Source organism: Gymnogyps californianus, chromosome 2 (assembly GCF_018139145.2).
Source record: "Gymnogyps californianus isolate 813 chromosome 2, ASM1813914v2, whole genome shotgun sequence".
NCBI classification, from domain to species: Eukaryota; Metazoa; Chordata; class Aves; order Accipitriformes; family Cathartidae; genus Gymnogyps; species Gymnogyps californianus.
In genome coordinates this window covers 166,478,954-166,490,957 of record NC_059472.1, presented here as the reverse complement: position 1 = coordinate 166,490,957, position 12,004 = coordinate 166,478,954, and the positions used below count along the sequence as shown (strand labels likewise).

The following is a 12,004-nucleotide window of genomic DNA, read 5'->3' as shown; positions in this document are numbered from 1 at the left end:
ATGCGCTTCCCTGCTCGTTAGATGCGTTCTGCTATAAGCAATCCTGGTTCTTTGCACCTTCCCAGGAGAAGACCAGTGTGCGATCTGAGGCATGAATTCTCCCCTGTGCTAGCTGACATGGTGATGGTCAGCCTCCCACATAGCTCCATCCTCATGTCTAAATATAAATCTGTGCTTGTCTTTTAATGAACCCCAGCACAACAAAGGCCAGGGGTGCCGTCCAGCCTGAAAGAGAGACACTCTGCAGCAAGTGAGCTGGGAAGGTAAGTGTCAGCATGGCCCTGGGGAGGATAAAACCCATCGATGGGACCTGGGTCGTAACCCAACCTCCCCCTTGTACATGTACACGCATGCACATGCACACCAAAAATGTTTGACCCAGCGCCAGCCTCAGCCCTAAAACCCCCAAACTCTCTTTCCATTTAAGTGCTAATTCGTAACAATGCCGTATCCGATGGCTCTAAAATAGCCGGGTAAATGTCTTGTCCTTTTATAGCAGTGGCCCTATTGTAAGCTCTGGCATGTGACAGGTCTGGGAGTGACACAATGTATGACTTCAAGAGACTGGACAGGGATAAAGACCTGTGTGCGCTGGTGATTTACCCTGCAGCAGCCACCTCTTTCCTGTCTGTCTGTCTGTCTCCTTCTCTTCCTTTCTAAAGCAGCCCACCAGCAAACCAAGATGCCTCCCAAGAAGCCCGAACCTAAGAAGGCCGAACCTAAGAAGGAAGAACCCAAACCAGCACCTAAACCAGCAGAACCAGAACCCAAAAAAGAAGTTGAATTTAACCCAGCTTCTATCAAAGTATGTATCTTTTAACCTGGCATGGGAGGAAGCAGGCTGGTGGGTCTTGGGTTGGTGGTCGTTCTGGTGGTGATGTAGTCAATGCTGTGAGATGACATTCTCCAAAAGTAACTCTTGGTTTTGAGCGGAAAATGAGCAGCAAAGAAGGCAATTGCCACAGGCAGAGTAAGAGTGGGAGCCAAGTCACTGGGGGCTCTGCTAAACAGAGAAGCTAAAAGCTGAATCTTGTTTTATCTGAGGATGTTCAGACCTGTTTGTCCCACCTTACCCCCAAAGTAGCAAATTTTGTTGCATGCAAGCTTCACTGACCTCAGTGGGAAACTTATTGCTCCTCTGCAGGCAATATTGCAGGTAGATGCCAGGAAGGCTTGACTGTACTCAGGGCTGACAACTGACTGATCAACGGCCAAGGCTAGATTGTAGGCTTGGAGCGGGCCTGGAGCATGGGTTAAATTCTTTTCTCTCTGCCTGGAATGCGTCACTTTTTGGTAGACATCACCAGCCTGGGACTTCCTTAAAGTGAGCCAGTGACACCTCCTGTGGTTTTCCAGAAAAGCCCAGCTGAATGGCAAAGGAACTGTGTGCTGAAGTGTGTGTTTTGGAAGGCAGAGAGAAACTTGGGCAAGAATCCAGATTTCCTGAATGACCTGCTGCTTTCAGGTTCTGCCCCAAGGATTCCTCCAAAGGGCATGAACCTTCTTCTCTTCCTTCTCCTTTAGAGACGTCTCTGCTGGAAAGAGTCACTGCTGATCTCAGCAGGGTTTGCTGAAGTCTTGCTCAAATGTGTAAGGACAAGATTATGTTTCCAAGGCCATTTCAGAAATAGGTTTTGAGAGAATTTGGGGTCACTACTCTAATCCTGAGCTGCCTAGCTGGCATCACATTGCCCTTTCAGTGAACCACCCCATTGACAGGGAACTGCCAATGTTTAGGAAACACTCAAGGTTTTAAAGCCCTGAAGTAGGTAATTCCAGTGAAATGATGCTGGAGATCTGTTTCCCTTTCAAATGTTTTTTTCCATGGGAATTGACCCTTCAACAGATATCTGAGAATGACTCATTTCAAAAGAAATTTCTCTCAGAGAATGATAAGGAGAAAGAAATTATATATTCCTATGGAAATGACCATGAAATGGACTATCAGAGAGTGACCTCTTGACTTATAAAAATGCAATAAGCAAATAAAGATCTAAGAATGACTAGTTCCCCTTTGCTCCCTCTGCATCACACACATTCACAGGCAATGTCAGAGAACCCTGCACGCATCTTTAGCTTTCCCGTATTGTTTGCACAGTAAATACCCCATGATGGATGGACACTGCCAGGCATAGTGGGATTTCTTTGCAAGGCATTGTCCTTTGGGAAAAGGCATTGCCCTTGGAGAAAAGAAGAGGAGCTTTGCAGCATCTCACAGGTTTCTTTCTCATGGGGATTTGGGGCCAGGCAATGACTGGGTGTAAATTAACATTATTTTGTTGATCTGTTTAAAGCAGCCAGATTCTTTCCTGTTTCTTACAAGAAACTGGGCAACCAACAGAGGAGTCCTGGTGATCACCTGTGTTTATGGTGAGCCAGAGGAATGAGACAAGACTAGATAATGACAAAGAGGAAAACGGACAGAGCTCCACTGCCATCCATGGCATCCGCTCCTCAGAGCTGAGGTGAGGGATGAATGTCTCCGGGACCCTCTCTTGTTAGCTCAAAAAATAAAGTTTTTCCCTGAGGTAAACACAGAAACTATGTGAGAAAGGGAATAAATTACTCTGTCTCTTCAGCATGCCTCCTGAGCACACTGCAACAGGTCTCGTGGGTAGCTTGTAAATCACGGGCTGCTGAAACCTTTTGCTTCTTCCACATGGGACTGACTCTTGCAGCTGGGGATTTCTAACAAAAAGGAAGCACTGAAAGTGAGTTTGTCCTGCCTTGAATCATAAAGACCTTGCAAATCTTTCAGTTTAAATACTGATGAAAAAAAGCAGTCTTTTGTAACTATATCAAGAAGAAGTCAAACTACAAGGAATTCAGTTTTGGGCTAGTTTTAAAGTAATGGCACCAGAGTTAGTGCCGTGCTCTGAGAAGAACTTCCATTGTGACCTTGGGCAAGTGGTACGTGATGGGATCCAGCTCTCTGCTAACGTCTCGGTACTTAACATTCTTGCACTGTAAAAGGAGGAGGGGACAATTGCAATAACTTCTCTTTGAGGGCACAGATAGCTTCAGCCTGGATGCCATGACATTGTGGTAATATTCAGCTGGGATACTATGACACTGTGGTATGAAGGGCAGCTAAGTCCAGTAGAGAGATGAGTTGTAATTAAAAGGAACCCCAAACCCCAAACTGGTACCGCTCAAAAAATAGACATGCATCTTTGTAGTCGACACAATTTCAGGATCATCAAATACATTTTCATTCAAACAGGATTCGAAACCAATTCATTTCTGCATTTTTTTTTTAAACTTACTCACTCTGCACACTTATTCATGCAAATCCTTATTTTTCCCTCCAGTGCAATTTGCAATTATGGACTCTCATAGTGTTTTTTAAAGTGCTAAAAAATATATATTGACTTCCTAAGAAATAAATAAATCCAGTACTCCCATGATAACATCTCTTCATCTTTGCAGAGAATGTTCCATTATCTACTACATACCAAACTGGACTAGGGAAAGCATTGGTAGATGCATGGTTTGGGTCTGGGGTATTTTTTTTTTTTTCAAAACTCATAGCAAGGGGAGATGATATTCTCTAGAGAAGTTTTCCTGGGAATTTTTCAATTAAATGTTTTTTGTCAAAAATGCTTTTGTCAAAATTGAAGCTATTTGTGCACAGGGGCTGGGTCTGGCAAACATACTGCTTCCTGCTTCATAAACCTAGCTCTGGTGGAGCTCAGACCATCTGGTGTAGATCAGAATACCTCCCTAGATATTGTACAACATTTGAAAAAAATGCTTTAATGAGTTTTGAAATTCTCCAAACATTCCATTTCTGCATTCCAGGATGAAACTAGTTCTTGTTTTCATGCAGAAGATAATCTGTAGTTAAAAAAAGGCGAGGAAAACAACCTTGTATCAAAACAAAATGTTAAAAATGATCAAAATGCATCTTTTGATGGGAAGGTCTCAAATTATCAATATTTATTCTCAGACCTTATTATGCAATTGTGTATTTGGAATTTTTCAACTTTTCTTTTAGACAGTAAAAAGTCTCAAAACTAAAATATTTCTGTGGTAGAGAAAAGTACTTCTTGTTTCAATTTTCCTGACTGTTACAGTCTGCTGTCATGATAATGGTCTAAAAGCCTTATTTTGCACTCCAGAATCATATTAGATTTTGCCATTGTCTTTCTCTTGCTGCTTCATGGTCTCGGTCTGTATTGGGTCTCTATTGGGATGTCAGTTACAGTGGCCTAAATGTGAAATACGTCCCCTTAAGTAAATGCAGTTATTCTAAAGTTTTAATGTTACTCACATATACATTCCTGTAGGATTTGATCCAATACTTAGAAATTTTCAAAGTAGATTGGGTGTGATTGAATGCTGTTTGCAACTCATAGAAAAGAGTTTTTGGGTTTTTTTTTCTTTGTTTTTAGGTAAGAGTTTGGCTGAGTCCATGAGGAAGTATTTTTTTAAGAAAGTGTTTCTCTAGAATGGCCCCTGAACCTCTTTGCTTTGGGGAGCAGACTGCCCTTAAAAGATTTGGTAGCAAGAAGATTGTCTTTTCCATATATCTAATTCATTCCCACCTGAATGCTGTCTTTTAGGAGAGGAGCACATTTTGCCAGAAATATATTCTGCTCTCCTGAAAAATAGTAAGGCTGGTGCAAAACAGGATTAATCTTTCATTGTTATGGACTCAGAAAGAGGGACTGGCTCATCTAGCTTTAACCATTGGAAAACTGATCATTGATCTTAAACAGATCATCTATAATCAGCAGAGAGAAACTCTCTAGAGGTTTGTCCCTTGCAGTAGTGCTAAACACCTATATTGGGATGGACTGAATCACCCTTGGGAGATGCTGTGGATAGAGGGAGATGAGACAGGTATTTGGGTGCCAACATTTCAGCAGCTAAAGTTAGCTAAGATGACGTGTGCTCAAAGTCCAGTAAGTCCTGGGTACAAAAAGGCCACAGAGAGACAGCTGGCGTACGTGAGGACCTGGAAGGGACACAGCTTACCATATAGAGTTATCCTTAATAACCACATTTTCCCGTGTCATCACTTGATATGCTTATTGTAGCAGCATGCAGTAATACAGGTGCCTGGGGAAAAAACAGTCATCGTTTATTTTTGTGGAGTACTGTGTTCTTGAAGCCCTATGAAACTTGTTCTCCCTGAAAAGCCCTCCAGGCTTCTGAACATCTGCAGGGATACTAAAAAATAAAAGCTTCTTCCCCTTTTTCTGCAAGAAAAGATGTAAGAGCATGCGGGATGGGAGCAGCCACGAGGGAAATACGCAGGCATCGTGCAGCACCAGCAAAGATGAGATCCTGCCAGACTTGTCTGTTCAGGTCCAAAGCACTGAGCGTGTGGCGGTGCGATGGCAGGGTTGCAGGCAGGCAGACGTGCAGGGGTGCACGTGCGAGCCTCCGCTGCAGCGTGAAGCAAGGCTGAGCAGAGGTCAGGGTGGTTGCAGTCTGGGGGAAGGGAAGCAAACGTCTCTTGGGGGAGACGGATCGATTTTCAAGGAGAGAAATCCCATTTCAACAACAAATGCCCTGCTAGGTGGGATTGTCAGAGGAGTTTTTGGTGCCTTGCTGAAGAGCTGTTCTGGGCTGAAGTGACTGAAATGATTATTTCAGAGTGAGCTTGGACGTGGGAGAAATGCGTATGAGTTAATAGTGGATGTACCTGTGCGAAGGGCTTAGATGGGGGAATGAAAAAGCAGGAGTTACTTTGTGGATAAAAAGGATTTTGTTTGTTGGGTAAATGTGTTGCATTAGTGTGCATGAGAGAAAAAAATGCTCTATTAAACGTGTGGCTGCATTAAAGAAACGCAGTTTATGGGAGTAAAGAATGCGTGTACAAGAGAGGGTGAAGCAGCACGTTTCTGTGTGTGTGTGTGAAGAGGTACGTGTGTGAGACAGAGGTTTTGTAGCCATGTTTTTGAGGAGTTTGTGTGTGCTGTCAGTAGCCATGGGGTGTGTGCCCTGATTTCTTGAAGTTTTGTAGCTGTGTGAGAGGTTTTGAATGTACCTCTTATTCAGAGAGAGGAATTTAGCTACATCCCTGACTTCCGTCAGAAGAGAGGAGGTGTGTGTGTAGGGCTGAAGGGTTTTGTAGGCAAAAAGGCTTCTTTGTGAAAAAGAAAGCTGAGGTGTTGGCCCACTTGAGAGAGATTTTGAGTGTGCAAATGAAGTATTTTATCTGGATGTGTGAGGGAAACGGGGGATGAGCTCCTGGGCACACATCTCTTCTGGCATGTGAGGCTCAGCAGCAAGTAACCTTGTAGCTGGCTGGTGGCAGGAGTGTAAGGTGCTTCGCAACAAAGACCTGTGGAAAGCATGATACAACACGGGTTGCTTAGGAAAGAGGGGGGCTTTTCTTGCCAGAAAAAGCCATTTGCTGGGCCAAGGTTAGGACATCTCACCGCGGGCATGATTTGAATCTCAGCATATTGAAGAACTCCGTCCCTCCGGTGCGGAGATAACAGGAGCAGGTTTCTTCAAAGCCATTCACCAATCTGTTTCACCCCTGCTTTACACCAGAAAAGCACAGCTATGTCAACAGTGCATCAGGTAGAAGGTGGTACAGAGCTGTCCCTGAGCCACCCACACAGGGCAGCACAGTACTCAGTGGGGGGACCATTTCTTTGAGTCTCTGAGTAGATGATGACCTGGGACATACTAAAGGCATCCAAACTACTAAGGGCTTGTCTGATTCAGAAGAAAGCCTGTCTGGATATCCCATGCGGTGTACACATACCATATCCAGCTTGGACGAAGAAATCATGTTATGTTTTAGTAAGATGGGGGGATGCAGGTCTTTGCCTACTTTGAAACCTGTCAGGATGTTAGATCTCATTGAGAGTTTGGCCAAGTCCTCCTTGAGAATGACGTGGGGCGCCTGTTTACACACGTATGCCTGAGCCTCCGAGATCAGGCATCAAGACAGCTGAAGGTGGCCACCATATGTGTTCAACCTCCCAACACCCTCTCATCTTTCTCTCTCCAACCTATTTTTTCCCTTGGTTTCATTCCTTTCAGGTGCTACACATTTCCATTGTCATCACCATTATTATTATTGGCCTACAGTGCATCTCAGTAGAAATACTTTGAGAGAGCGATTTCCCTCCTATGCTCACATATTTGAAGGTTTCTGAAGTGGGCAGACACCTGCCAGGCTAAACCAAGCCCATGCTGGGCCTCTTTCTCTCTCAGTGGTTTCTTCCTGAGCCTTTCAAGCACAGAGAAATTCGAGTAGTGAGTCTTGAGGAGGCCCCAGGCAAAAACGACCGAAAGTTAGCAAAGACAAGAGACACCATTGCAAGCTCGTGGGAGTCAGTAGGAAATATTTCCTTTTGAGTTTTATGGGATTTGCCTCTAACTCACCGTTCTTGCTATGGACCAGTGCTCTGGCAAGGTGTGAGAACATTTGTAAGCTTGTTGCGATTTATTTTTAATTCAGCGAGCAGCGAATGCCTCTTAGGTAGGTACTCAAAAATTGCATAGATCTGGTAAAATATCTTCAGATGCATAGAGACAACTCCCTTTTCAGCATAATAATGGTACAAACTCCTGTAACTCCAGAGGAAGATTTCAGATGCCACCTATTTTAAACACCAGATATCTTTCTTAGGATGGGATGAATAAATTTGAAAGTAGAAAAAGTCCAGTCTGGCTTCTAGGGAGGGAATCTGGACATTTAGCTTAGATGAGATGTCTATCATCTCAGCTGGTTATAGTGAAGAAAAAGGAGCTCCACCCTGAAACCTTTGGCTGCACAAGTTCAAGTTACTATCTCAAGCACAGGGTCTTAGTAGACAATCCAGATAAGTGCAGAGAGTCACTGAGGTTTGGATCGCATTATTAAAAAGTTTCCATGACTAATTAACACGTGACTCACTTCCCTCTTGCACTAGAAAGACAATGAACCAAAGTGCCCTGATACCCTTGTGATGGGCACATGAGAAGAACCAGAAAAGAATAAAAGAGGAGAAATTCCACTCAAACCCCAGATAACCAGAGGCCTCTGCCCTGCTCAGCCTACACCAAATGAAAATAAAAGGATGAGTGAAGAAGGCCAAAGGCTCCTGCATGATCTATCAGCATTTCATGTCACTGAGTGTGGCGAGTACTTGTTTTACAGAGCTTAAGACTGTTTAATCATCTACTCTGACACCCCATGTGCAGATTTTGACTCACATGAGCTATACTGAGCCCAAAGATTTTGGTTAGGGAAAAGCATTTTGAGCCCAATGACAAAGAAAGAAAGGAAGAAAAAAGGTGGGATTCACCTGCTGCATTTCAGGCATCTACAAGTTAGATATTCACGGCTGAGCTAGTCTCTTCAGGCTCCCATTACAGCTGCTAAAGAGAAACAGGCACTTTCAGCAGTTCATTCATTTCACCCGAACATAAGCATCTAAGGTAGATTGAATAAAGCAGGGGTAGAGAAGAGGGCCCACTGAAGCATAGGCACACTTGAGCCATGAATTGGATGCAGTGAAGAGCCCTGGCAGCTCATTTTTGTGCCCCAGCTAATGAGAACTGCAAATACTTGGTGCTCACCAGAACAGCACTACCAGAGCTGGACTCTGCCTGGATGCAAACCAGTAAAACTATCTGGTTTGTACGGTGCTATATAGCTCCACTGGTTTGGATTTCTACCTGTCTGGGGACTTTTCCACAGTATAGACATTGGCTGCTGAATGTTAGCAGTTCTGCCCGAGGCCCTACTCTAAAAGAAATGATGGACCTACTCCAAAATCCTGGCTCTGGGCTGACCATGGAGGAGAACAGACCTGCAGGATCCTGAACTTGAGCAATCTCTACCACGTCTGAAAGAAAATCCCACATCCTCCCCATCCGTCATCCCCACGAAGCTGGGGGAATCCAAATTCAGTAACCTGTGGTCCTCCCTCGGAAAAACCTGACCTGAGGATTTCAGGTCATGATGGGCAGCAATTGCTTTGAGTGGGAGCTGGAAAAGGGTCATCCTCTTGGAGGGATCCCCCTCCAAATTCACGAGAGCTGAAGTCCGCGGCACAGCACTTTCCCTTTATAAATGGTGCTTTCTCCCACCCTGTCTCGCGTCCTCTGCGTAGCAGGGGGTGCGGAGGTCTGACATTACACACGTTGCACACACACAAGCGTGCACGGGGAGGGGAAGCTCAGCTGGAGGATGCTGTCAGGGCTGTCAGCACAGTCTCTGTTCCCTCTCCAAAGCCTCCCCGCCTGTGAGAGGCTGTTGTATGCACCTACCACAGGTATTTCTCAGGAGTTGGTGGCTGAGACACGCTGCCCTGCACATAAAAATCAGGTGATGGTCAAGCTTATAATGCCCCATTAGCAATTTGCTTCAGCGCTTCTGGATGGACCCCAGAGATAAGCATAATTAAAATGCCATGCTGCCACAGCACGTTTCTAAAAGCAGCTCTGCTCTTTTATTCTCTCCTTTATTTATCACACCCCATGTCACTCTGGAAGCACAGGACGTTTCCAGCCAGGCTGACCACTGCGGGGCAGCTTTTAATAGTGGAGAGAGCACCTTTCTCCCTCCTGTCCCTTCCTTCGGAGCAGATGGCCCCAGGTTGACATGAATTTGGCAGCTTGCTTGGCAGAAATAAATCAGTGCCTGAAAGCGTAAAGGGTATTTCAGTGTTAGGAAACAACTTGTAGCCTTGACCCAGTGAAATGTTTCGTCAGAAGAGGGGATGTGGGATGACTCAAGTCCCCAAAAGAGATGATCCCCAAGAGATGCAGGCCAGGATGCAGAGCGGCGAAGAAATAGTAAGATGTTGAGCAAGCATGCATTAAAACACAGCAAAAGGGTTTCTTTGTGGTATATTCCACTCATTCTTAGGGCCAAAACCGAACAGCACTGGAAATCGAAGGAGTTTTCCAGATGAATTTTCTGGGCCAACGAAAGTCTGGCTATCTTTGTATATCTCTCTTGTTCGCAGAGCTGGGTGATGTTTCTCATAAAAATACTTTTCGGGGAGACTTGAAAAGTGCAGTTTGGTGGTACCAGAATGTTTTGTAAATACACACAGATTTTGCAAAGGGTTTTCCAAAAAAATCAGAAAAGGATAAAGAAAATTACCAGTTTCAGCTTTTTCTAGTTAATTCCCTGTTTAGATTTTTTTTGATCTGAAGCAGCTATTAATTTTGGAGGGTTCTTTCCTTCTCATATAAAAAAATACCCAGAAATTTTTAATGGTTGAAATTACTTCAGTTTGGGCAAAAGAGAACATTTTGACCTATCTGGAACAATTTTTCTCCCTCATTTCCAACTAAAACTGTCATCAAGTAGAACACAAAACCCAAACCTGTTTTCATTCTTAATCAAAATTATTTTTTCCCCCAAAATTTGGAAATTGCTCAGTGGCACCCTAAAATATGTAGTAGTATGATTTTTTTTTTTTAAATCACTTTTCTGGGCAGTTTCCTCTTCCAAGGCTTTGTTATGCAGCTGCCAAAAAGTAACTTTGCTGCAATTTCTGATGTCTGTGGCACAGGGACGTACAAAACCAAACCTGTAAACAGCTCAGCTTGGTCTGAGGGATGCAGAGACAAAAACCTGTCAAGTTTCGTATGTTCTTTTTTATTTGAAATAACTCCGAGTTGCAGCATTACTGAATCCTCAGGCCTTGGCGCATTTAAAGCAAAATGTTCAGCTTTCTGAGTCTGTATCTGGGTTGCTGAGAGGCAGGAGCGCAGTGGGATTTTCTGAATGTGGCTTTCCTTAATCTCTCATGGAAAGGAGGTGATTTCTGTAGAGGGTCTTAAACACCATTAACTTTATTTCCCTAATAGAGAAGAAAAGGCTGTGGCACTGGGTAAACTCTGCCCAAGGGTAGCCCAGCTTTACTGAGTCATTTGTAATCATCGAAAGTAGGATTTTCTGCAAGCATGTCCAGGTTTTTTTTAATCTCACCCTACATTTCCCCTTGTTCCCCTGCGTGTTTCACATCTTTATCTGTCTCCCCTGATATTTATATACCCCTTGTCTCTGCAGTATTTCCCAGCCTGCTTTTCACTTCTGCATGAAGCACGGAAATTGTGCAAATTGTGCAAAGCAAAGAATGGTGCAAAAGCAAAGAGTTAGTTTGAAAAGGTTTGCACTGCTCTCAGCGGGGTGATTTCAATGCAGTTATTATTTTCCTGGTTCGTTTTCTCTTTTCAGTCGTTATCTCAGACAAACTAGGAGACAAGAGGTTGTTTATTTCTGAACTTTGCAGCTTTTCGAAAATGGGGGGGAGGAGAGAATAACAAATAAGCCCTGTTTTGACAGTGTCTGGGGTTTTCAAGTGGCTCTGCAGCAGGTCCTGACCTAAAAAGCCCTTACGGCAATACATCCTGCCAGGGCAATTTATCTTCTGAGATCTCATCCAACATGTTTGTCTGCTTCTCCAGCACGTGGTGTGGATGTGGCCTCTGCAGGCTTGTTTGCATGTCTATAGTGGTGCGTAAGGTAGTTTTTCTTTGATTTATAGATGGGGTAGTAAGCAACATATCAGTGTGGAGATCTCGTGTTATGGGTGTGTGTACCCGAGGTGGGAAGTGAGTGAGAGCTGCCCGACCCACAGCCTTACCATCATCCCTCCAGCCGGTGCCTCCCAGCCTTGCTTTTTCCTTTTCCTCTCTCCAATCTGCCCCTTGATGAGCAAGGAGTTATTAAAAGCACACTCTGGATACAGAGCAGCTCTGTAATAAGATCTGCATTTCTCACATAGCTGCTAAACCTCAATCAATATGGTTTTAATCACCATTTGTGTAACGTGCAATAACTATTAAATTTAAATTAAATGTACAGCTCAGAGGATGCAGAAGGCCCTGGCCAAAGTGCTAACTTTTCCCAAGTTGCTGGAAAGCTGGACTGTAGAGACAGAGTATTTATTCCTCTCGTAAACCAGTTAAATCTTAACTTGGAGAAGGGGAAAAAATGTTGAGAGTAGCTATAGGAGGGATGAGGACGGAGAGAAACAGTGCCTCTTAATAGAAACAGAAACTTTGGGTTTCCCCTAACTTTTGCAGACCT

The 12,004-nt window shown here is 44.1% G+C and overlaps 1 protein-coding gene across 1 annotated transcript in view; it reads left to right on the top strand.

The window, feature by feature from the left end:
• The first annotated feature begins 648 nt into the window (after positions 1-648).
• Positions 649-12,004, top strand: part of MYL3 (myosin light chain 3) — a 38,148-nt gene continuing 26,792 nt past the window's right edge. The window contains exon 1 of the mRNA XM_050891523.1: positions 649-805. Within this exon, the coding sequence (XP_050747480.1) occupies positions 683-805 (123 nt within the window). The 5' untranslated portion in view covers positions 649-682. The remainder of the gene's footprint in view (positions 806-12,004) is intronic.